Below are 26,624 nucleotides of genomic sequence, written 5' to 3' on the forward strand. Positions count from 1 at the left end.
CTTGTTGTGACTGACCTATTGTGCTCCTATGTTTGTAGGCTTGAAATATTCTTCTGACTTGAAAATTTCTTTCACGAGCAGATTCTATACTACTTGTGGCTTCATTCGACTATCACGATTTGAAGATAGATGCATAGTTTGTCGGTCCTGAGTGAGAGAAACGAACGTCGATCGAACCGAAAATTGCATAATAATCCTCCTCTTGAAAGGTAACATTCTCCACTACCATAGAACTGAGAAACAAATTATGCTGCCGCCTTTTCAAAACGGCAAATTTCCTATTAGGCATGCAGAGTATGCGTCGGCCAACTCAAGTGCAATAGCCAACCTTCTGGCTCGGCCCAATTTGACCTACGACCCTCTAACTACGGAGGAGGAAATTGAAGGAAACGCCAAGTTGCCAAGGTATGGGATTTCGCACTTGTCGGTCATAAATTACGAATATTAAAAAATGACGAGGCGAACATCCTGACGAACTCGCCTACTCCGTCTTCGTGGGGTATGATTTCATTGGATCCCATACATAGAACATAGATATACGAGATAATCTCATCGTAAAGAAATTCGGTGTTTTTAATGAGATCGAGTGGCTCATTTTCGAAATACCTACCTGATTATTTGATACTTGTTTATGACATTATCAGTTAGTGCTTGTCGTTGAAGATGAAGATATAATTTGATAGATAGGTACGTCACTGAAAATATCCAGGATAAAAAATTTTCTGTTTTTGACAAGAAGCTACCACAAAATCGCGTCCAGAGAGCTGAGAGATGCAAATCGCACGATCTCACTCACAAATTGCCTCTAATCACGGAGGAATCCGATGGAGACACCGATACGCCCTTTTTGTAGGAGCGGAAAATCGAGGCTCTGTAGCTGAATTGAGTCGTATCTCGATAGCGAATTGACTTTCTAGGATAAAAACGCGATCATGCTCCTTCGCGGAATGCTGAAGAAACTGGAAAATAATTATGAGTTGAGAGATAGCTCCGGGCTGCTGGGAATCTTGAAATTCGATCGCCTGATTGCTACAGACTTGCTGTTTTTAGTGTATCATAATAATTATCCTTCTAACGAGATCATGAACAGTTTGAAGATTCACAAATCACGATCAGGCTGATCTTTCTATATCGATCATGCATAAATTGAATAGCAATTGCGGTGTTATTCATCAAACCTCATCCGTACGGGGATATGAATCGGTTTCTAAATGCTGTGATGAGTGATTGACATTAAGGCGTTGTTAAAACAACTAAACATGTCTTTGTATTCGTCAAAATGCCATTCATTTGGAAGTAAGAGTTCTCATAGAAGATCGTTAAGTCAATGTCAAGTACGAGTAGTAACCTTTCATGCATGACGAAAAGTCCGTGTAGTATTTCATCGGTCGCATCGCGCTGTATGGGATACGAATAACGAATAATGGTGAATTATGACGATTACAATTGACAATGGTATTTGTTCATTATTTTTCCGAGTAGAGTTCCCATGTGCATTCGAAATTCCAACGTGCAGCGTGGAGAACCCACTTGAATGGTAGATTTATAACGCTCTACGCGAAGTGGTCCCTCGTCTTTGTTGAAGGAGACCGCAATTGCTTGCAATTTCGTATGATTGGCAATTATTTCATATCTATTATGCGTTATTTGAACAAACGGCTGGCTCTTGTCAAGATAAATGTCAGTTATTAAGAAAAATACCGTTGTTTACGAGATTCATGTCTGGTTCGCATAATAAATATGTATAAAATCATTCAACGATTTAATTTTTACAGCCAATTCAGTGCCAAAATGAAAAATATCTAGTCGCATAAAATGTGCATTTTTCACGGGTTTCAAATATCTGCTACATCTACCTACTTATAAGAAAATCGTTGTGTTATATGGATATGCCTCATTTCAATTGGATAATGCATATATGAATAAAAAGGCTTCAAATTCTTTCGGTCCGCAACTCTTTGATCATTGATTGCGTTCACCGTGAGTGTGTTCGGTTTAAAAATGAAACGGAATGTATGCCGCACCGTTATCTCTGAACAGAACGGCAGCCCGAATCCTTTCGTGGAGTAATTAACGACCTACGCCTACAAACATCCCGCAGAAGTGACCCACATCGAATGTATCAAGGAAAACGCTTTTCGTTCAACCGTCGCGTTGGTCTCGAGTAGTCTTTCACGTATTTTAACAGGTATAGAAATTTACCATGAAAAACTATGAAATTGAGAAAATATTAAATAGTTAGGTAGCCGATGAAAATATACACCTTATTGTTAATAAAAAAACAGTATTCTGAGTACATTGGAAGTAAGGAATGAATGAAAAAATATAGACATTTCAGCCAAGAATTCTTAGTAAATAATCAGGACAATTTGGCTAGGATCCAATTGAGGATGAAATAAGGAAGATAGTCGTGGCAACAATCTTCTAAGTCAGGTTGACGATTCAGTAGTTTCTCATTTATCTCCCAACCGCCTCGCTGAAGTAATCTGAACTTTTTCTCTTATAGAGGACTTCCTTTCCCTTAGAAATTTGTCAAGTTGATTGATTAATCGGTTTTCAGCCTCAGGTAATTCTATCCGAACGACGTGGAAGATGCCCTGAAAATGGACAAATTCGGCTAAGGAGTAAAAAAATAACGATTAAGTATATAAGACGCAGTTCCAATAGTTCGGATAGACTTACAGCGAAGCTGCTTCGAAGGTTCATTCTTTCGAGAATCTTAGAACATATTTTCATATTGAAGTCTCGAAACAACAGCTGCCCCGTCTTCGGTCAAATTTCGAGTTTCATTTGAAATAATCATTTTATTGTTCGATGAATTTGTCAAGCTTAGAAACACTCAAGTAGTATTTATCGAAGAAGTGCAATTTCTGAAAAAAAAAGTCCTCAACATTCACGATTCTAGAATTTCCATAGTGCACAACCACAATACATTAAATTTATCATAAATCTTCTCATGGCCGAGATCCTCGTCGATAATGCCCGAGGATTCATAATGGAGGGTCGTGTGACCCGGGTGAATAAATGTAACGAGATGAGAACCAGCTCTGTATTATTTTCAGATAACTGCTACAAACAGTTATTTACGATCTACGTAATCACGTCTAGTTACGTTTAAAAACAGTTCTCGGTCGTTTCGTGATGCGAGATTTATACGAATTATTGTATTAGCCGTACTCGACTCTGAATATCTTAATCTTATTCGTTGTAGAATTCAGATTGGATGCATTGTTAACGTTTCTTATCGAAAAAAGATGCTGGATGTAACTTTGCGGCTAGATATGGAGAATAAAACAGCGTGACATGTCTTGACTGAAAATCGTTGGAAGAATTTTCCTACATTAATATCTATCTTCATATCCACAGCATATCTACCACACTGAAATACATGTCCTGACCAACATACTTTTTATCATGAGGATTCATTGAAATTTTTGTGAAAAACTACTACTTCTGCTTCTAATTTCAACACGACCAGTGATTAAGTTGAGCCTTGAAAAAAAAAGGAATTGATGAAACATAGATGTGAGTCCTATCGAAAAACCCATTTGAATTTAGGCACGTATTCGACCATCGATTTTTGCCTCTCTAATTCGAGCTTCTTATAACGAAAAAATGATAATCAGATAGAGATTGATTTGGCTCCAAGAACATAGATCTAATTCGATCTGAATATCTATTTGGTTGTTTGTTATTGAAAACGCTGTGGCATGCTCACTTCTGAATTTGATATTTGCGGTTTGGGTTTCCGTGTATCGGCGTGGTCGAATAGTCTACAGAATTATCTCTTGGTGAAAAAACAAGTGAAATTGCTCAGACAAGTTTATTTGATTGTAGAACAATTTTATAAATCCCAATATTCGTATTATCATTTTATTGAAAAACTCTGCAATAAATTGAAATGAAATCGGTTTTTTTCGAGTTCTCAGATACCTTGAAGAAGCAACTCGGTTATATCGGAAATTTTTCAATTCCGTTTGCATGCTTGAAAAACAGAGATATGCTAAATCCCAGACTCCATTGTCTGGAGAATCACGAACAAAATCTCGTGTTGAAAATAAAACAGAGGCCATTAGGTACTAAGGTTTTCTTATTTATGCCCGTTTGCACATGAAAATACTGACACAATAGAAATGAGACCGTCGAGTGGTATGCTAGATCTGGATGCTACTACATTGAAAATATCACGAAGCCGGGATTATGTGGTCAAGCTAGAGGTGCCAAATGCAAGAACGTGAGTTGGTTTCGCTGCATGATCAACATCTCGAAATAATCCAGTCTGATACGATTACTGCAACCATTCAATAGTATATAACAGAAGTAAAATTTACCGTTTTTACGTTAAATAACGCATAGAAAGTTAGTCAGCAAAGGGAATAATTTCTCAAGTTCAATCACATTGAGAAAAATCCTCGTTCTACGTTGTCTTCAGTGAAAATATGCATAATCTATGGGAATAATATCCTTCAGTACCGTATAGATTGCAGTACTTCCTGACGGTATCGTTTTTCTAACAAGCATAATAATAAAGAGCATTATTTCGTTAATATCCATTTTCAACGTCGAATTATCTTGGGATAAGTAAGTATAATGAAATTTGCATGTTGTAGCGTCTCTTCCTGGTTGTTTTTGCGCGGCATTTAGTCCATTTACGTCCTATCTGTCTGGAAGCAGCGACGTTTCTTGCTTGAACCAAGAACGTTTCAGAATTTTAATCGAGAGCCAACGAACAGCAAGTATGCTGTGCTAGAAATCACATCCTTCCATGTGAAACGATGATTAAGCCGCGCTCCATATACCTACGTTCGCGAAATATACTACAAAAAATAAATATATCTCTGGAAACATTCCTACTGCATACGTCGTATTCAAGCTTGAAAGCTGGAACACGAAGTTAAGTCAACGGGAAAATGTTTTAACAAGCTTTCTGATACTCCAGAATAAATGATTAGATAACCTTGATTATAACGTCTGATGAGAAATGAAAAAACATATGGATGAGAATTATTATTTCAAACGCTAAATTTTGAACTCCATATTTGTATATCGTGAATGGTCCAGACAACCTAAAATGATGGATCTTTTCCATGTGTTAATTCAATCGAGATGTTTTTCACGAGGGTAAAGAGTTATATTTCGACAGACCGGGGTTGTTTGTTCTGCTATTGTATTTTTTAAATTTTCCTCTGAAAAGAAAATATTCGATAGTTTTTATTGAACTGATAAAATAAATTTTCCATTCTTGCTCGAGGTAAATAATAAAACACTGAATGGCAATTTGATATTTCTCACCGAATAGCGGAACGTGAAACATTCGTTATGTTATAATAATTGTCTCAAGGTCTGTGTTGGTCGGAATTACAAGAAGCAATGACTTTCTGCGAAGGTAGTTGGGATGCATTTTCGCGTTATTCCTAGAACAGTTACTTCTTTCATTGTTTGTTGTTACCTACTTACGGAATCTCGCGTTTCAAAGAGCCATCATTTACTGAATCAGTTCATCATTATCTTTGCCTCTTTAAGAAACATCAGATTAGACCAGAGAACGACATGTCGAGAAAAATCTAAAAGTAATTCGGGGAGAATTTTCATACCCATAAGACAACTTTCTCAAAGATTCAAATAGCTTTCAATTCGATATCAGTTATAGTCTCTTGAAATTATTATTGTAAGATGATTTTCCAGCATCATTGCTTTCATGCAAATATCCTGGTTCATAGCATCCTACGATTTCGGGTTCTCAAGCTTCAGCCCTTCTTCTATCTTCTGATATAGCCTTTCTTCTTCGAATGAGCCATCTTTTGAGTGTTTTTCTTTTTTCTCTTGGTGTTCATTGAAGTAAAATTTTTCAGTAGAACGGTTGATTCAATTTTTTTTTGGCATAAACAGATTACGTTCTGTTGTAACTGGTCATGTTTGATGTAAACGGACTTCGTTTAGACCTATCGACCTCATTGCTACATAAATCACGAACTCTTGCCAATCTATTCATTCCAGAGCACAACATAATGCTAGTTTTTTGCTTCATTAAAAGTATAGCAAAAACTGTAGCAAGTGCGCTTCAAGAGTCTTATCAACATCGTTGGCCTCTTTAATAGAGATGGTTTTTGAATCTGCCTATACCTATATAAGGGCAATCATAAAGACAATATATAGTCTACATTATACCGGCAGAATTGGCTTATAAATTTATAGTCGCGTTCAATTACCTCCCGAGCTATTGTTCCATGTACGGGTTATATTATGTTTCTCCAATACACCGGAGTAAGACGAACTTAGTTTTATCTTGGCTAACGAGCTGAATTCATGTTTAATCTTTGTCTTCAATCCGAAATCTGTATTTACTATTAAAAACTAAATAGGAATTTTATCATTATCGAAGCAGCTAGATTTTAAGAAATGGAGGCATCTCATCAATCCGGTGATAGTTATGTTTATCCTGAAGATCAATTATCGAGACCAGAAAATGACTCGCTGTCTGGTGCATATTTCTATTGGACCTATATCTATGTATTCAACTTGCTACAAGTTCCTCGCTATCTTACAAAATTCTTGTATTTTTTTATCCGGAACGTGATCTTGGCACATTACGTCTCTATGGCTTTAGTGTAAGACAGCTCTAGATGTTCGTAACGCAATAAGAATTCCTCCGCTATCTCCGCAGCATCACATAACTCTCGAACAGCGCAAATCCAACAGCCTACGCTCACTAGCTACTGCCATTCTGCCTTAAAAAAATTACCTCGCGTGTCTACCTTCATTACGTGGCGAATCGCTTATCTCTGTGCTCTCGACCCACGGTCCATAGAATAACTCGGTGTATATGAAAATGCGACTGCAAAGTTGGCCGTGTATGAATCTAAATGAACGCGTGTATGTCTGCGCTGGATAAGAAAGAGAATTATGGCCTTTTACTCCCGGTCATTAGAAGTAATTAGGAATTCTCCGGAGAGTTGGATCCGTCTTTGTGCTATTGACGTCGTAAAAGCACTGCTCTTAAATGTTTGACGTGGAAATTGGAAAACTTTTTGTTTGTCGGTAGACTGGACTATGCAGTAAGTGAGGTTTTTAATAACTGGAATTGGTAGATCGGGATTCGACTTTACTTTTTGATGGATGTTGGGCATCGGTCAATGAAATTTTTACTTGATTGAAATCATCGTATACCTACTCATTACTTCTCATATTCTTCGAAGGCATAATCAGTAGATACCAAGGTTTTTCCTTTTGTTATCTAACCTATGTATTATGGAGCATCGACGATGAGGATTTTCGCTAAGATGCATTATAAAATTCACCAGATTGGAGGTGTTTATTTGAGATAGCATCATCTGCCCTTTGAAGTATGTACATATATTTGAATGTGAGGTCATAGTCACTAAGAGACTAACAGAAATCAGTTCTGGAACTTCCTTGAAAGATATGAGTTAGATGGCATTTTCTCAGGTTTTTACATATTTCCCCTGTTCTTGTACCTAAATGGAATTATGTCCTCCATAATTCAGTTCAGATTTTAGGAGGAGCTCGATCTCAAATATTCGATCACAAATGACCACCAACAAAAAATTCTCATTTTTCGCCAGAATGAACGATATCTTCGAATTAATCAAAATCGAGTCCATTTACTGAGGTTCCATCAGTGAGCTACGTTTATGGGAAACAGTGCAAGTATTCTGCGTAGCGCAAACCATCGATCACCTTTCGAAACACCACTCCATATCTCCTGCTGCGAAGTAATGATAATGGCAGAATGTTGCTACGCCGAGCCGGCTAATGAACATATTTCCCGTCGATCCAGACTTGATTAATTGTAACTTCGTGTACGCGCCGAATGTATGTGGTACCTACGCGTGTTTGTTTCATAGGGTGAATTTCGGGGGATGTTGGTATTTATTTCTCTTATGGTTCAACACCATAAAATTATTAGTTATTATGATATCGACTTTTTCGGTTATGTGGTAGTAACTCAAGTGAATCTTCTTGAAGGTTCACTTCTTAAGGGGAGACGAACAACGGGGAGGTGTTTGAATGCACCTTGATGAATCTCATTCTTTACATTCACGCACCAAGTTCGATGAAAGAGATATGTTGTGAGTTAAGCAACAATTTCTAAGAATGGACATATTGAAAAGTTGTTGAAAATAATTTAAACGAGTTAAGTGTTTTCCTAATCCGCAGGGTCAGTAATGAGAGAGTGTTGATAGTCTGTTCCACAGGGAAGAGCTCCATAAGTGCTCGCCATTAAATGATCCATTTACCGAGTAATACGCAGGATGAAATAATTATTTCCTCAATTATGATTTCAAGTAAAACATGGCCGTATTGGGATTATGGGTCTGAACCTCCTCATCTTCTTAGCCGAAGCATTAGAATTTAATTTTATACCTTTTCTAAACCCGATATTAGGAACAATTTGAATCAGTTCGAAGCGTGGAATGGCCAACGAACAAAAAGTCGTTTACCATTCCTACAAGTCGTTGACTGTCAGTTGGAAAGAAAGGAAACTCACTTAACTTTTTGTACCTTGAGGCGTTCGTTAAGTCGTCGTCATATTTAAGCCAGTTCGAAGAAAAATATTGAATTCGCGAAAACAACTAGACATGAGTTATGGCGATTCTTCGATTTGCTTCGTTAACAATTCGCTCGAGGTAACGGTTGGAATACACTTATCTTTCTGTCTGGTTCAGAGATCGTTTTTCAAACCAGATAGAACTTTAATATGAGCACTAGATGAATAATTCGTTCAAGAGATTTTTTTCATCTTATACTATATGTAAATGCATCTTCATAGAAGAGACCTTTGTGAAGTTCAAGTCGCAATAATTCAACCTCTTTATTATGACAAATCGAATAACTGTGCGGTGTAGGCGTCAGTATGCGGGTTTCTGGGTCATCATTTCGTTTTTATCACCTGGATAGGTGTCAGCAGGTTATCTGGGTCACGAAACAGCTTCATTCGAACGTAGGCTCCCGGCAATTTTTATGGTGGAATAACTGTGACATAACAGGAAGTGATTATTTCACTCTCGAGAAATTCACAAGATGGTATTAAATATATTTCACATTACGTAGTTTTCGCTCTTCAGAGTGTGTTCAATCTCACAGAAACTGTTTGGTGTACAGGGAGTTTTATTATATTCGAAATTTCATAGTGCTACCTATTCTGGCGATGGACACGTTTTTCAGGACTCCAATGTCTTCTTGGCAAAGGTCAAAAATAAGTATGTATCTCCTAATTTTGTTGTGTAATAAAATTTAATTGCATTAATTTCGAGGCAGTTAATTGAAAAAGATATTTCTATTTCGTTTTCAATTCCGAAGGTTTTCTATCATATAAAATAATAAACCAATGGACAAAACTGATCGTGTATGAAACAAAAGAGGAAGAAGAAGAATCGATACGCTAGACGTACCTACTTTATTTTTTCGTGGCAGTATGAAGACCGCATGTCCATAGATTGCATTAGTGAAGCGACACTGAACCCGCAATCATCGTGTTCGTTTGAGCGTGTCCTAACGAATAAGATCCTTTCTTACCGTAGGATAGCACAACTGGAAACATCAGCCTGCAGTTAATTTTTTTCTTTTCCAGTCGAATCGATGATTTGGAGCATTTGTCTCGAATTAATGGAATGGATGACTCGGAAAATATCTGGAATTCTCATACCTATTTATCGGTATAGATGGGCAATTTTCCATTCGGATCAACCGCGGTATTGATGATACTTGATCGATCGAATCAATAGGATAGATAGTCACGCAGTTACCATAAGAATATATGAATATTAGAAGATTTTCATTTAATCATCCCAGTCAGATTCTATGAAAGAGGTGAGTTTTTAAAAATGCAAGAATGAATATCATCAAAAGTTTCTATATAAAATTTTTTCCGAGACCTCAAAATTCTAATATGTATGTAGTAAGTATGAACACATTCACATTCCGCAGTTACCGTTGTTCAATACATTTATAAAGAAACGTTCGAGGTAAAAGAATGGCAGGCATTTATCCACACATTGCGCTCGATATGATTACATCTCGTAAATTATACGAAGGAGGATTCCAAGATTTTCAACCAGATTAAATAACAGTAATCAGGGTATTCTGGCGCCTGCTGCCTGAGGCAGTGATAACGGTTCTCAATTACGATCAAAACGGACAGTTAGCCCAACTATTCCAAGTTAGTGAAGACATGTCTCAGATGGGTTGTCGATGGCAAAGAGAAAGATTAGATTACTGTAATTCGATGACTATTGTGCTCTGGCGACCTACATTGAGAGAATGGAAATAACACCAGTTCAGAAATTCAGTAGAGTTGTAGAGGAAGAGTGCCTTTAAAATAAGTTACGTTCCCCATCTGTGTGTTCAATTAGAGATTCGAAATGCATTCCTTCAAAATTCCATAAGACAAAAAAAAACGTCAATATTACATGAAATGAATTCAACCCTTTCAAATCGTGGTTATTCTATATTCTATTTTTAACTTCTGTGAAGATATCCCGTTTCAGTGAATGGTCTTTTGATTCTTTTCATTCCAAGGGAAGAATCTTCACTTGATCGGAACGCTCATGCCTCCCCCTAAAAGATAAGGTAAATCCAAGCGAACATTTTCCTGGGATTGAAGATGTGGGATTAAAGCTACATCTAAAGCCGCGAAAGCGTAATTGATTAATGCGATGGGAGAATAAGCTAATCAAGCATACCGACCAGAATCTCTTTGTGTGGCATTCTGGATACATTCTCCTCGTTTCCGACTATTCATCATAAGGAAGGCTAAGCTCATTATATGAAATTCGTTATACTTTAGAACGTCTGATTTCGAGTCCAAGAAGGATTATAAGTCGCTCACGAGGGCATATAGGACGGTATAATTTAGCAGTCTTGGATTCCGACAGGGCGAAAAGGTGGTTAATCAATTAATCTCTAATCTTGTCTAACAAAGAGGAATTCTCAACCGTTTATCTGTATTTTTATTCGAAGTCTAATCTCCAGTAGTTCCCAATAAAAAACCTAGACGGCACGCAGTGGACAGATACCTACATATTTTTTTCAAATCTGTATGTTTCGAAACGAAAACTGGTAAAAATTCAAGGGTGGTCATTAAATTTTTCCTTCGATGTTGACCCCATTTCCATTTCCAATGTACCTACATGAAGACTCGTAAAATGGATGCTCTAACGGGCGGGCTCCTGGAGAATGTTTTACAACCCTGCAGAATAAGTCTATCTCGAAGATGAACTTTTTTCCGTACATAAATGTTTTATAAGATACCGATCGTAAACGAAACCGGAAGATTCGAAGCCTGATCGGAGTGGCAGGCGCGAATTCGTTCCATTTGAATATTTCTAAATGAGCAAAGATGGCAGCGAGGAAGAGAGGAACAGGAAAAAAGAAAGGCTGAGATCCCTCTCAGAGTTACTGACCTACGGTGAACTCCCAAGGCCGATACGATACGATAGGAGAAGGTGCCTATTAATAGAAAACTTCTTTCGACGTACCTACGTAATGAATCGGTAAACGGGAGGTTTTTCGTTTTTTACTGCGGATATTCCGTCGCATGGGGATTTTTTGGTACTCGATCAGCGAGAATAATTCAAAGAGTATCCCACGGTTTGAGATAGCACATTTCCCCGACTTTATTATCGTCATCATGGATGATTCGGCCCGGAATCAAACAGTAGTTCCGGTTATGTTATTCGCTCTGTTCTATGTGAATTCAATTAACTGCACTACCGAGGGAACCGCAAGAAATTCGATGGGAAGCCGCGGGTTCAACGCCTTCAGATCTTAACGTACCGTGTAAAAATCAGCGATTCATGAAAAATACATGGATTCTAGCGGTTCCAAACAGCCTGAACTGAGGCGGAACAAGGTCGGTTACGAAATTCGTTGGAAGTAGGTACCTAACATTCCTCTGAGGTAATTTATGGATTTTTTTAAATATCGAGAGATCACCGACCCGTTGAATAAATATCCCGTAAGAACTATCGAAAATATGACTCAAGTTAACGATCGTCTTCCCAGAAATCTATTCGAATTGAGCAACGAAAGCGGAAAATCCTTTTCTTTGGAGCACCTTCAAGACTAACAACACCTCCAGACCCGCTTTCGAGAATTACGTATTCAATCAATCTTGCAGATTACGTGGATGTAGTAAAAAATTTCCAATTTTTCTTCAGTTAAATCTTGAGACTCCAAACCCAGAGAGAGAGGGGGGGAAAGAGTATTTAATTGTGATAATGCATCTGAAAAAATTACTTCCACACGTCGAAACATAAACTTATGTAATGTATGCACGGAATGGAAAGCAAGAATCATTACTACCAATGAACGGAGAAAAAGGGATTGTAGTATGCTCGAAAAAAAATGTACCTATAGTTTTTTAAAGATAATATTCAAAATTTCTAACTGCATATTCACATAAAAAACCAGTAGGACATACGGTCGATCAAATGAAATTAATCAATGTCCTCGTGAAATACATGTTCCGTTTAAGTCTGAGATAATCCCGGATCAAAAATTCAATTTACTGGTTGATTCCAACAAATTAGATGTACAGAGGAAGGAATCTTTCGTCATCAATATCCGAAGCTTCTCATTAGGTATAGCATTTTATCGACGCGACAAAAAAAAAATGATTTCATGGTGATTTGGCGCCTCTTAAATCGGTATCTAACCAATACTACATCTAGGTTTAATGACACAGTCGGCGTCGAGCAATTCTCCCAGACTTTATGGGTAATTCGCTCACGTATAGTGTCGACCATTTTATGAGTAACCGAGGAACCTTCGACCGACTAGTAACTAGTAATGATTTCGTGATGGAAAAATTATTAATTAACGAATGTCTCTTCTTATTACAGAAGGTCCTACTGTGTATCTTTTTTTGGTAAATGCTAATTCTTTCAGAAATCAGTTGAATGTCCAAACAACAACAAGGCATTCGAAGATATTCTTCTGAAAAATTTACCCACTTCTTTAAGCAATACCACATAGATAAGTCATTACAATATGGAATCAAATTATTATTGTTTTACGTAGGATGATATTCCTCTCGAAATATTCGTAGTATTGGATTTCATTTATAACTCTAAGTTTGGCTGTCGGTATTAGTATATTACATTTCAATTTTCTAATTTTGTCAAGGTGCAGAGAGATGATTAATTGCTGCTTTAGTATCTACTGAATCGGGTCCATTTTTCTTAACTATTTAAAATTTTGACTGAACAATTAGAAAGCAAATTACGAATTCTTTCATTCGGCTAAATCACTATTCTAATTCATAACCAGACTGGTGTTAACTCCCAAGGAATTGAAGAATCCACTTACCTTCAATCAGTTCCACATAAACGTCCTTGATCGTAAAAAAAAAATGCGGCATGCAACGAAGGGGCTATCGGAGAAGAAGTGCACTCACACAGCACCAACTAGAGTCACAACGTTTCGTAACTGCGAGCGAGTAAGAGTCAACAACCAACTTAAGCAGCGAAACAGAGTTCAAGTTGAAGTTGACGGTCGAGAGGAATCACTGTCCTAGAATGGCCTCTCGGCGTGTCTTTCCGCGTTTCTTGCACAACTTCGACCGAAATGAGCACACAAGAAGACAGGTGTCTTGTCTTATAGCGACCGTTCTGAGATGCCCATTGGACGCCATCAGGATTCCCCGGTTCCTATTGGCTGGTACCAGAGGTGCAAGTACCCAGGTCTTGGTACGTGAAGAAGAGACGAGAACCTCGCGAATTATTCACTGTTAGGCCAATCAACCTTGGAGAAATGCGGTTATTTCAACTAGTGTACCAAGATTCAGTTTCGATAAGACATTTCCATGTCACGTTCCATTTGCTGATTTTTCTGAAAGTTGGAGGTACCTACCTACTGGAACTTGATTTCCCGATCAATTCGAAGGATGGAAAAAATTATTCGCTATTCCGATGTCTGGCTAAATAAACTATTACACCCACGGGATAAAACTAAACTATTCTGAAAGATTTTTCCCACAAAAAGGCTAACTATTCAGTAGTAGGTACTCCATAAAATGGTCATAACTATTACCAAGTTCCATTGGTAAAACAACATATAGTGTTGTAATAGATGTTCCAACAATAATGGTGGAAAGATTAAAGCGAGTTCAAAATATGCACTAAGGTGGCACCAGTTTTACCAATTGCTTTGTTTTCTGAATAGGACTGTACTGTTTTTTGAGGATACAAGGTCAAGAAACATCAAAACTACCTCGTTATGAATAGTGGTGAAAATATACCTTCCTATTGTGAATTTGGTTAATTTATGGTTCAAATGACACAAAGAAAAGTATTGAAATGGAAAAATGAAAATACACTAAAATTGCCTGAAAATATGGTTAAAATTACTAAGATTGTACAAGCCGACCATTATGAAGTGCGGTCTCAAATCTCTAATTCGACAATCCGCAAAAAAGCCCGACATATATTATTAAAGCATAACCGAATGGTACCAGCATGCAATTATGCCAACAATTCGGCTGATCGGTCAGCCATTAGCAACATAATGGCGAGGAGTTAACGTCTTGCCGCGAATATTCAGCGACTATAAATAAAAGGCGACTGGATTCGATTATGGAAATGGGAAGTTACTACAAAGTGATAGATTATGTCAACTTGTGGGCGTCTCAAGATGCTTGAATTGGTGAATCATCTTGATTGAAAGGTCGTTATTTAAAGTTCCTAGGCGAGACAACCTGTTGGTAAACTCGATTGAGTATTCGACTTGGGATTTGGGACGGTGACGAATGATTCTGACCCAGATAATAATTCGTTTCACGAAGAGCGAATAGCGGAACTTAGGAAGTTCTGTCATACCTACTCCTTTCAATCGATCCTTAACTATTTCTTCCTCGCTATTAACTCAATTTTTTTCAATTCATGTATCTGTATCTTGCTCAGTGCTCTTATTTGTTTAAGTACTCTTCTTTTTTCGTCTCAAGTCGCAGACCTGTATAACATGCAGGATTAGTGTGAGAGAATCGTATATTTTGGCGAAATAAGGATCGTCCCGTGCTCCTTCAACATGATAATATTTTAGCTTTTTTTAAGACTTATAATTATTGTCAGAAACATGTCTAGGCATCGTTTTCTTTTTGATATTTCATAAGGTTCAATGCACGTTTATCTTCAACTAAAAAAAAAACGGTCTACAACGGTATCTTGAATGCCTTTCGAATAACGCACGGATTGTATTGTCGAAATTACGAACAATGAATGGAGATGTTGGATTGCTTTTCGGGCTGCTAAACAATCACAGACCGTATTTTGTAATCGAAATCAATTATGTTTTTACGACCTCGGCGTGCTTTCCAAACGTTCGTCGTTACTTCAGGATTGACGAGAGCATGTATAGATGAAAAGCCATTCATGACCACTACGAAAAACATCGAAGGAACAACAGTAAAAATGAGACAATCATTTTGTCTTTATAAAAGATTGAGTGAAAGTAGATAAAAAATCTTTCAATATTTATACCCTTCTATAATAGAATCTTAGAGGCATTTAAAAAATTCGAATAATCGATGGCTTCGTAATATCTGACTTCATTACTGTTAACCCATCTATTAAAGAGATTATGAAAAACGGTTGAGTTTGGAGAGGAAACTAACTGTGCAGTGTTGAGGAAGATGCATGGGAAACATAATCTATCAATGGAGCTTCCAAGGAAAATACAATCAAAGGGTTCCACAATTAATAAATAAAGTGTTGTGACCTAAAATGAAATAGTTGTTGAGCAAGTAAAGCAATGAAAATAAAATATAGAGGAATAGCCTCATTGAAGCCATCTCAGTTGCTGAGATTCATCAGAAGATGCATGACACAATAAGGTCGCAGTGCACTATTATCCGTGCTATTGAATCTTAAATTTTGACGATCCTCAACTAATATGTACTCATATTTTGAATTAAGTATGTATTACACATTTGTGAAATAACGGAAGTGCTTCAATTAGTTTCAATGATGCATTAGAGTAGGTAAATTAATTTTCAGATTGAAGTAGATTAGCAATAGAAAGGACATAATCAAAAATTGCACGACCGTCATTGCGTTTCTACTCGCATCAATAATTTTTATTCTCTCTAATGAAATGCCAAGCGGTTGTTGCTGAGTTTACGAACACTGTCTAGGGGAAAGACAAAATGTTTCAAAGGCAATGGTTTTTATGTATGAAGGTTGATAATGGTGACGATAGATATGGATGACATTAGTTTCGGAAAAGCATTTAAAGATTCTTGCTGAATTTTTATGTTATGAAGCAATTCAAAGAACTTGAGCTATTCTTCAGATATGAGTATGTTTCTATGGCCTACTAATTCCTATGCCTTCAGCTATTATGTATCTGGAGAAATTCTGGGTCAATATTTTTGAAATTTATTGCCCACTGATATGAAATAATTCCCAAGGAACTAACTGCAGACTCGATACCTATTGGTTCAATGGAAATTATGCCAAGTTTCTCTCAATATTTTATTTTTTATGTGACTAATTCGAAGGCATTTTATCCTATTGAGTACCCTCAATGATATAAATCTTTTTTATTCAATGTCCAGTAATTTATGAGTCACCAATAAGAAAAAATAGATGAGCTTTCGTAAAAGACCTTTTTTGTCTTCCACTTCAATATTGACTTTCCCAAATTCCAAACTATTCTTATTTTTTTATGGCATACTAGGGTGTGGCAAAATTAGATTTCAAGTGATACCTTATTCCGTTATGCATTGCTCACTCCTAAACGTAGTCGGCACAGTTGATATCTTCGGAAAGAATGCACGTCTTGTTCGCAAGGTCGTTTAGTCAATGACCGCATTTAACTTACTTCCTTGAACTTGGAAATCTGCATAAGTGAACGGGTCCAGGAGCAGAAGTGGCCGTGACCGATAACAGGAGTGCTGTTGTTCTCTTATCATCAAAGGTCGAGTAGCCATCATCAGGAGTGTATAAACAGATAAGGAAGAGCAAAGCTAATTTGCTACGTGCCTGCGAGAGTTAATGCGAGGATGAATATAACTGACGGGAAAACAGGAAAAGATAAAATAACGGATGCACCAAACAAAACACGCTGTAATTTTCACACATTGGTTTATTATTTTCATATATCCCCCAAGACGAGTACTGTTTGCTAATTTGTATCAAATTGATACGTTAATTCTTAGCATGCGTGCGAACATTCTACAAATTCATTCTACTCATAAGGAATGTGGATGAAATATGAAAAAAATCTTAGCCTAAAAGCGAACGAACTCTCATTTATGTTATAATAAAATTTAATCTATCCTAGCCCATTTCGAGCGGAATATTGACGGCCCCATTAAGCAGGATATTAAATAAGCATGAAGCACGTATGCCACGCCGAAAAAGTAATAGGAGAACGTAATTGAAAAAATAATGATTCATCGAAAAAACTAATTCGAACATTACATGCCCAAAAAGGCACTTTATCAGCTCGTTTTAGCGCGGTTCAGAATTTCACTTGAACGATCAACCCGGATTTGAATTGAATTGTGATAAGACTGATAAGGAAGTGACAACTCATAAGTGTTGGAAACAAAACGAACCAAAAGAAACTTCTTTTAATTGATCCAAGTATAACAGTAAACAAATCTAATATGGAATATGAAACCTTATAATTTTTTTCTACGACTCATTTTTTCGACGTTTTCTCAGAGCCTTTCTTTTCCTGCTTTTTTGGTGGTGCCATTTCAGCGGTCCATTTGTCGAAGAAATTCTGCCGCATCGAGTAATTTTCTTGAAAAACCCTTTCAGAAGCTCTTCGACAATCTGAAAATTTATCATGTATTGAAACTGAAAATCATAATATCTATTTTCTATTCATCTGATATGTGTAACAAACTTACCGGCATACCACAAAAATACCAAAGTCCTTCTTTCATTACTCTCGTTAATCCACAGTTCCATATCATGCTTCTTCTTCGCTAGAGAAGCGTTGTACTCTTCTATCATTTGTTGCCTTTCTTCCTGGTCTCTAATGTGATCTTCCTGCGTTTTCACGGTTCTAATAAGAATAAAAGTAATCTTATCGTTTTCACATAGCCATCGACAGTAAAAAAAAGATCGAAGAGATACAATTTCGTCGTTTATTTTTCAACAATATATAGGCGGAAATTTCTTACTCACTTCCTTCTAAATTCAATCGGACAAGGACACTGTGGTCTGTAGTACGGGCTCAGATCAAAGGGCGGGACATTTGCTTCTGTCCACCTTGGACATTTCGTCGTCCTTTCAGCGCTATCTTCTTCCTCGTTGGTCTCTACCGACATCTCCGTCATCTTGCTCAGCGATTCTGCCGGGGTGTTGTTGGTGTACTCTTCGGGACACTCGCAACCAGGATCGGTGTACTTCTTCAGATAATTCTGTCTGAAAATCGGCCAATTCATGGATGTTTCAAGGCTGTAGGTTGTCATCACCTTAAATCCAGGGACCTGGAGTATCTGTCAGAGTCCGTCTGATACCAGGATTTCTTCAGGTTCAACACTTTGTCCTCTTCCGTCTTATCCTTTACGAGTGCCGCCTGCGCGTTCGCTCTGAACGAGTATTGCAGCAGATACCAAGGTTTCTCAATAGACTGCACCTTCTTTAGCATACTCTTTCTAGTATCTTTCCTATATCAAATATAGCCGGTGTAATAACAATTATTGAATTAACTATGTTAAGGTGGCACTCACGAGGCTTTCAATATACTTTTCGAAGCAGACTCCTTTATGAACAGATCTGCGTCCTTATTGGCGTATGTGTTGACGAAATACGTGTCCTCCCTGAGTCTCCTCACCACCTCCCATTCGTTCTTCGTCAACGGCCACGAGTTATCCACAACGTAGAACTCTAGGCTGTACACTTGATGCTCGTACTCCGACACCGACGCTATTTCCAAGTTTATATCTTTAGCCTTAATATAGAAAATACGTTGGATAGAATGAAGGAATTATGGATGTGCAGGTTTTACCTTACGAACTGATATCGATTCCTTCTTGCTGGCCGGTCTCTCGACGCTTTTTCTGTTCTCGGTCTTTGTGTTCCTCCCCGAAGACCTAGGCGCCAGTAAAGATCTACTGCTCCTCTGTTTCTGCATCAGAAATGACGTATCCACGGACGGGGCGTACCGGAGGAGGATGGAGGGAAGGACGATTTTCTCCCTTCCTGCCACGTCAAAAATGAGATTTTTGCACGGATCGTACAGCTTGATGTTGAACTTGACGTCCTTGTAAGAGCATGAGAACCTGAACGTGAAGATCACGTTCTCCCTCACGAAGATCGAATGTTTACCAATGAGGTTCTTGCAGATTGGCACGTAGTGATCGAAGGCAGTGGTCGTGACCGTCTTGATCTCCTCCATCTCGAAGACCGCCTTCGAGGTCCTGGAAGAGATTACCGCTAGTTTCCAGTTGATGAGCTTGACGTCGTGGTGCCAAGCGAAACCGATCACGGTGTACCCGAAAGTGTTGGGCTTATAGATCCCAGGGAAGACATGGTTGGTGAAACGGTAGATCTCGCATCCGGTATCGTTATCGATTATCCTCAAGGCAAAGTTGCTCAAATTGCAGAATAGGTGTATGGACAGCACCACTTCCGTGTGGCACTTCAGGAGGTATCTGTTTAAGATCACGTAATCCCTGATTAATTCGGAACTTCCATTAAACGTCTGAATCGTAAGATCCCATTTGAAATCTCTGGAGATATCGTAGAGGACCAGGAAATCGGACAATTTCTCGTTTTTGAAAAAATTCCTTATTATGCTTCCAAGACATTCGTCTCTTTTTTCTAGTGAGAAATTTTCCTTGTAGATTTGTTGCAATGTTTCGTGTATTTCTAAGAAATACTCGTTTTCCGTTCGATGTCTAGACCGTAGTTTTCCCATCTGCACCCATTTGAAGAAGGATTGCAGCTTGGTGGCCGCCCTTTCGCAGATGATCTTCTCTTGTAATGATTGGAACTGAAATTGCTCCTGATTTATCGGGCGGGCTTGTTTTTGGATCCGGATGTTTTTGTCGAGGAATAATGTTCGCAAGGCTTCTATCATCTTCTGTAAGGAGAAAATATCCTGTGTGTACTGTAGGTGCTGCAGGAGCGATCTGTAAAGGAAAGTCTCATACTTGTACTTACAAGAGCAACAGTTATGGCAACCCAATACAAATTTATAAATCGATTTTTCGACAATTTTTCCACTCGGCATTGGCTGTATCCATTAATTAATTGGTGATTGGGTTTACATAGCTAACTAATGGATTGAATACCTTTGAAATACTTCGTGTACGACTGCTCTTTGTGACTTGGTCAAACTTCTGTTGGCGTTCACAGGTAGATAGCTCCGATAGAAATCATGCAGACAAGCTCCAAATTCTGACGTTCCGAAACCCATAATCAGACGACCGAAGCAATCGGAAATATTCAGGGTAAACTGAGTCGTCCGCATAGGTTCATCGGCCATATCTTCTAATATCTGTTCCAAACAGCCTACCGAGAAGCGGGTATCCGCTAAAATAGTGAGACAGAAAGAAAATTCGCTCTTCAACCATACCCTGAAGATGTGTCTGCCAGGCTTGAGCTCCATCATGGAGGAGGAGCTACCATAGGTATTTAAAAAGAAATGGACTTTTCCTGTTTTCGCCGTGTCCCATCTGTACTTTTCGAAGATCAGGTTGGATCGCTTGAGATCAGCGTGAATTCTAGCACGATTCAACTTGAGCCTTTTCGGAGGGACTGTTGCATCCTCCTGATTTTTTGACCTTTCGCCAAAGAGTCTCTCGTACTCCACAAAGAAATTGTGCTCGCTGAGTTCGTCTTCCAGGGGTATCAGACGTTCTTGATCTCCGGTTTGGGACATGTTCACCAATATCATTTTGGCCTCGAGGGAATCTATGAAGAAGTATAGGGGAATATTACCCCTCTCTTCAAGAGTGTTCGGCCAAGTGACGTCTTGCCAGGATTCTTCGTACGATTTGGAATTGTTTTGCGCATCTTTCGTGTCCAATATACTGTTGAGTTCCAGGTTGGACACTCTAGAAGACGTTGATGCTGATTAGTTGCGAACATAGGTCGTCGAAACGTATCCATAAATTTTTAGCATCTGGCTCTGTAAAAAAATTATTCTCTCTAAACTTGTCCGGCCTATGTAACTCCGTTACTGCTCTATCTTCGCCGTGTCGTTCTTCGTGTGGCTCTGAAATATTATCGGTATAATGCTCATTCGAGTAAGCCTCAAAATCAACTGACGTTTTTGTAATACCGCTAAGCTTTTACGCAGGGGAAATTGCGTTGAAACTTTATCATCTGGAGACGATTCCTTATAGACGATATGTTTGGTGAATTTTCTGAATGATGACACGCATCTTAGATATCTCGTGGTATCCATAGGCACGGGATCGGTGATCAATCCTTTCGACTTTGCCCATTCCATCCAACGGAATTTCTTCCATAATGGGTATTCTGGAGAAAGTTTATTTTTCAACCATAAATAATTACATGTTCGGAAGAATTTCTCGAAATGGGAGTTTTTGCTCACCGGGATCAGGTGCAGGCCGCTCCAACGGTATATCCCTGCACTCGTCGATGACTATTTCATGTCCCCAGCAAGGAGACACGCCGTTAACAGCGCTCTGCTTCAGAGACCTGAAAATAACGTCTATTGCTTAGATACATAGTGATTAACATTTTATATTTAGAAAAGCTGTAGGGATTCCTCTGAATTGCGTCAAGGTACCACTACCTTGGCACGATTTATTTTGCGCCAAGGTACGACTATGCCTCAAATTTTCAATGATAAACATATCATCGCTGTTGAGAGGAAAATTTACCTCATATCTTTGCAGAGGGCCATCAAGTAATGAGACGTTTCAGTGGTCTCTGATGTTGGTACTAACACCTTCGATGCCTTCTTCTTGTCTTTTTTTTCTTTCACTAGGCTGGAAGGCTGTTTCGTCACTTCCGGTTCAGTCCAAGAGTACAATTTTGTGTGGGTCTTGCAAATTTCCCAGACGTCCTCTGATGGTAATCCTACGAATTTTATCGGTTAAATTCATCGCAGAAAATATGTAAACTCCTCACCCTCGAGTTCCAACTTTTGTAAAACCCACCCGGTTAAGCAATGGACGATGTTAAAATCCAGAAGTTCCTCGTCTTTCTTCATGGTCAAGTTGGCCACTTTCAACAGTGCTTTCGATAGTAGAAAGGGCCAAAGTACCACAGTCGGCTTAAGAACCTCCTTCTCTGTTTTATGCGTTAATTGTTTTTCTTTTGCTTCGCTAAAAGATGATCCAGCAATCAAAGTATTGGAAATGGGCTTTTTCGGTATTCGAAGGGATGGAAGTAAAACGTGTCCAGTGGCGTCCACAGGCAGATAATCGTCTATAACTACCTTTCTCCAGGCGCCCATCCAAAATAAACGGACGAAATATTTTCCTGGAAATTTTAATCACGATTTTTTTCAATGAGAGCAAGCCATGCCGACATGGAATAAAACAAGTTGGCATAATTATTATAGTTTAGTGTCCTTCGCGGCTTGGGTCCGGAAAAAAGTAAAAATATACTATATCTTTTGTTGTATTGTGTTATGTTTTTTCTCACCTATGGAATTGACCTGAGGGCTGTGTACGGTGCCAGCACCCACTTTGCTTCCTCCGTAGACGTGGTGCCAAGGTTTCCAATGACCACTTGTGTTAGCTATGTACTTGGGGGTAGTGGCTTCCTGAGCGAAATTGGTGGTGTGAGCGAGGTATTCCAGGTTATGGATGCTCGATATAAAGCTCCGCATGAAGGAACTATTAACAAGGTGGGCGCTGCCACTGAGAAGGTCCGAGTAGTCATATTCGTCTGTGTAGATCACGAACTGGTACTGGATTGATTGGAAACTTTTAGGTGTATTTGATAAAAGAATAAGAATTGTTCTTACATCGGGAAATATATCAGGGGGCCTTTTCCAGGCTTGCTCTAAATCTTGTAGGCAAAACGGAAGAAATAAAACTTGTGGATCCTCGAAACGCCTCCAGAAATCTTCGTTTTTTTCATTTTTGTCAGTTTTCTCTAATTTTTCCTTGTGTTTTCCTAGAGGTACATAACAAAGAATTCGATTCGATGTGTCATTTACTCACCTACCTATGTGGGACAAAGCACTAGACGACATTAAATTGATTTCATCATCAACCCATTCCGGAAAATATATATTTTTCGGGTTCGTCGGTTCAGGAATCGACGTCACCCAATCGTAAGTTTTTTCTCTGGTATTTCTCCGAGACTTGTTCATCTTTTTCGTCTTTTCCGACATCCTTCAATCTATTCCAGAATATCAGACTTAAATGTCATGCCTAGACAGTTGATAGCAGGAAGAGGATTATGTCAATATGAAAGATTTTTCGAAATTATCCTCGAATATTCATCAATTTTGTTTTATGTATGTATATTGGGGACCATTATAGAGCTAAGTGCCAATTTTAGCATGAATTTCGAGTGTGGATAGAAAGCGCCGATAGAAAAGCGCGGGTTTAAAGCGCGGGTAGAAAAACGCGGGTAGCTAGCTCGAAAAGCCGTGAAAAATTCCTATGATTCATGATTTTCTAACCATAATAATATATGTGTAAATTAGGCAAATTAAGGAATGTATGGAACCTTTTTTTTCACATGATGTAATCAATTTGTTAAAATTCAAAGGTCAATACATAGCCTGATTAACGGGATAATGAACAGAAAAGAAGATCTTAACTATTAAACTCGTGTTTTGCCCATTACCTCAGCAATCTAAATGCTCGCCATGCAAATTAAGAGACTGATCAAAAAAACCTATGCAAGCCTGCATGGTATCGTAATGCCATCGACTATAAGGAGCGCACCTATTTCTCTGTTATGAAAATAAATAATCTATCAGAGCGTGGAAGCAGATGTTGCTACCGGCTTGCAGTAACGCTTGCAGATAGACTCCTTCGATAAGATAGTCGATCTGTGTTCTTAATGAACCTTCATGCAACGCGGTATCTGCTATAAAAAAATCTTTAAGGGGGTTCGGTTAGATATCACTTATAAATCGCAGCAAGGAGATCGATCTATGTTAAAGACACTGTTAATATTCTTGATTCAATTGTGCAGAACTCGAATTTCAAATCACGTCATTCGGCATAACTTTTTCCGGGAAATTATTTCAAAAGTTGAACCGTTCTCAATGGGTGATTAATTAAATTACCCACATTCATAAAAAATTTAAAAACTCTCAAAGTTAACCAGATCAGTTGATTTATGGCGCCAACAGCCAGTGAACTTTGGCAATGATGCGAAATTGTTGGCCACCTTAGAATGTGTATTAATCCTGAAAAGCGCGCTCTGAACGGCTCAGATAACTGAAAGGTAATTTCATTAAACAAGGAATGTGGGGATTTCCCTAGAGCTTGGAATAGTTCGTTCTTCAATTCCTGAAATATCGTTCGCACATACCGAGGAAACATACGCAAGCTCATCCCGGGTTTCAGATGTAAATACTGGGTTCCTTATGAATTATGGCGTTCGTATAAGTTTCTAGTTCCATGGATTCGTTTTTAATCTCTCTCATTGAGTTGTACGGGTATACCGGTAGACTCATTACTCTTTATTAATATATACCACGAGTATAAAACTGAATTTGCTTCCTTCTCGTATAAATGTTAGTTCGAAAGAATCCTAGAACAACTAGGAGCAGTTCTGGAATTGGAATTTCCAAGTGATTTCCTTGAATCAATATGCCGTCCATTTTGATTGAGGGAGTCTAATGGAAAATTGGACTTTTGTTTTTTTTTGGGATTCTTAAGAAATTTCACAAATTATATTCAAATTCGTAGCAAATTTGCCAGGAGGGGAAGGTTTTATGTATAATTATAGTAACTTATCTCAAATACTGGAGAAGGACCTATTTGAGAAACAGAAATGGCTAATTATAGGTATATTGATGCATAAAACGAAGAATTGTTGAGGAACTCTATTCTATTCCTCTCTTTCGATTTTCTCATGAGATTGTTATTCATCCCAAACATAATCTAACCGTGTCGGTAGCCATCACCATAAAGAATATTTCTCACAGACAATTCCTGAAGTAGTTGCGGTAAAAAAATGTGTCTTGAATTAAGATTAACCTCGACTGGTTCACCGCTAACTTTCGGAACATGCAAATATTTTTTTCTTCGACCGCGTTAACCTGAGTGTAACTTCTGTGTTATTGTCCCCCTTTTGCAACTATGCTAGTTGTATATGACCATTGAGTGTAGAACTAAATGATATGCTGAAACTTGAATGGGACCAGGTGTGTAGTTTAAGTGCCAAAATATTCAAAAAATTCGTCAAGACCAAACACTGAGGTCGACGAAATTTCGAAATTTATTACTGAAGAGTAACTTTTTTGAATATGTATCACGTTCAGATCTACGATGCTTTTTTCTGGGAGATACGCGTGTCGAAAAAGATCTTTCGAAAAAGATGGGATCACTTGAATTAAAAGAAGAGTGCAATACATAACAGTACTCACCTACCTACCTAGCTACCTATTGACGAGATCGGGTCATTTTTATTACAAGCACCTGTCAACTGCAACCGTTCTGTGTACTGTTAATACAGTCATGAATGCGTACGAGGACTTATCGACCTTCTCCTCCATCCAGCCAGCACTAGAATTCGGTTTCATAACGAGGACTTGTCCGGAATCTATATAAAACTTTAATGCTTCGACTGTGTTCATAATCGTAAACTGTGATAACATCTATTTATGCGTTATATACGACCGCGACAGATGGAAAATGCGATTAAGGATAGCCCGAATGAGCAGTTCGAACGGTGCCTTAAACTTCAAATGAAGTAATTCTCATTTTTCCACCTGATGGACTCGTTACATGGCTCACTTGTTCACATTTTGATTATCGCTAACTTATGGTGAGTTTATGCAGAGTTACTAAGAACTAATACCTATGAAAGGGACCAATCGCTTGGGTAGAAGGCATACACATGCACGCTTTCTACAAATTGGATCAGCTAAAGGTATTAGATCTTAGTAACTCACGATGAACAATCATACAAAAAAAATCTTTCGAAATATCAATGTTGCCGTATTGATTTGTTCAATCGATGACCTTAACAAAATATGCAGTACATCTACTCAATCCATGGAAATTGTAATGTTTTCATCAACGTCCGATGGGAAGTTCGCGTTTTTAGAGCAATTCGCCTGGGAACCGATCTCATTCAAAAAGCTGGGAACTTCCAGATCATCAGCACATCCAAATGAAATGGGCACTTTATACACAAAAAGAACCGTTGCTATCTTGCAGTTATGAAACAATACTACGGTTATTAATTATGTAAGAATTCTGTATTCTATATACATATATTGCATTGTAGCATCCTCTTCTGAGAACGGATAAAATCACTCATATTCTAAATAAGAATCGAGTGCTACGATATTGAGGTGGTTCTATGTATTCATCCTAAGAACTTTTTGACCTCAGAAAAGAGGCAATCTGATGATTTAATTATTATCCAAGATCAACAGCTGACATGAATATGTTTCGATAAAGCAAGCTATAATAAGAAGAACTATAGTGTTATCTTCTATCAAAAAGTTCTATTCAAAACAGACCTACC

General features: G+C 38.2%; 4 protein-coding genes across 6 annotated transcripts in view; 1 reads left to right on the forward strand and 3 right to left on the reverse strand.

Annotated features, from left to right (window-relative positions):
• Nucleotides 1-26,624, reverse strand: part of LOC123315396 — a 43,216-nt gene that overhangs the window by 8,218 nt on the left and 8,374 nt on the right. Inside the window, exon 1 of one of the 2 annotated variants that reach the window (XM_044901066.1) lies at nucleotides 13,330-13,562. The exons of the other annotated variant lie outside the window; for it this stretch is intronic. The gene's annotated coding sequence lies outside the window, so the exon portion shown is untranslated. Of the gene's footprint in view, nucleotides 1-13,329; nucleotides 13,563-26,624 lie in introns of those variants that run through there. 2 annotated transcript variants of the gene reach the window in all.
• LOC123315410 overlaps nucleotides 8,946-26,624 on the forward strand; it is a 41,437-nt gene continuing 23,758 nt past the window's right edge. Inside the window, exons 1-2 of one of the 2 annotated variants that reach the window (XM_044901095.1) lie at nucleotides 8,946-9,045; nucleotides 9,153-9,221. The gene's annotated coding sequence lies outside the window, so the exon portion shown is untranslated. Of the gene's footprint in view, nucleotides 9,046-9,152; nucleotides 9,222-9,615; nucleotides 9,832-26,624 lie in introns of those variants that run through there. The other variant, XM_044901093.1, reaches the window with a different exon arrangement.
• On the reverse strand, nucleotides 17,576-21,033 carry LOC123315390. Its single transcript, XM_044901060.1, has 7 exons — nucleotides 20,273-21,033; nucleotides 18,985-20,110; nucleotides 18,707-18,927; nucleotides 18,449-18,643; nucleotides 18,159-18,398; nucleotides 17,879-18,036; nucleotides 17,576-17,801 (listed from the first exon to the last, which is right to left on the reverse strand). The coding sequence occupies exons 1-7, from the start codon at nucleotides 20,875-20,877 to the stop codon at nucleotides 17,665-17,667; spliced, it is 2,682 nt and encodes an 893-aa protein (XP_044756995.1). The 5' UTR covers nucleotides 20,878-21,033; the 3' UTR covers nucleotides 17,576-17,664.
• On the reverse strand, nucleotides 21,038-23,637 carry LOC123316045 (androglobin-like). The gene is made up of 8 exons (XM_044901955.1): nucleotides 23,130-23,637; nucleotides 22,927-23,078; nucleotides 22,602-22,869; nucleotides 22,083-22,436; nucleotides 21,833-22,031; nucleotides 21,541-21,647; nucleotides 21,252-21,464; nucleotides 21,038-21,198 (listed from the first exon to the last, which is right to left on the reverse strand). The coding sequence occupies exons 1-8, from the start codon at nucleotides 23,296-23,298 to the stop codon at nucleotides 21,038-21,040; spliced, it is 1,623 nt and encodes a 540-aa protein (XP_044757890.1). The 5' UTR covers nucleotides 23,299-23,637.

The sequence above is a fragment of the Coccinella septempunctata genome, chromosome 6, assembly GCF_907165205.1.
Source record: "Coccinella septempunctata chromosome 6, icCocSept1.1, whole genome shotgun sequence".
NCBI classification, from domain to species: domain Eukaryota; kingdom Metazoa; phylum Arthropoda; class Insecta; order Coleoptera; family Coccinellidae; genus Coccinella; species Coccinella septempunctata.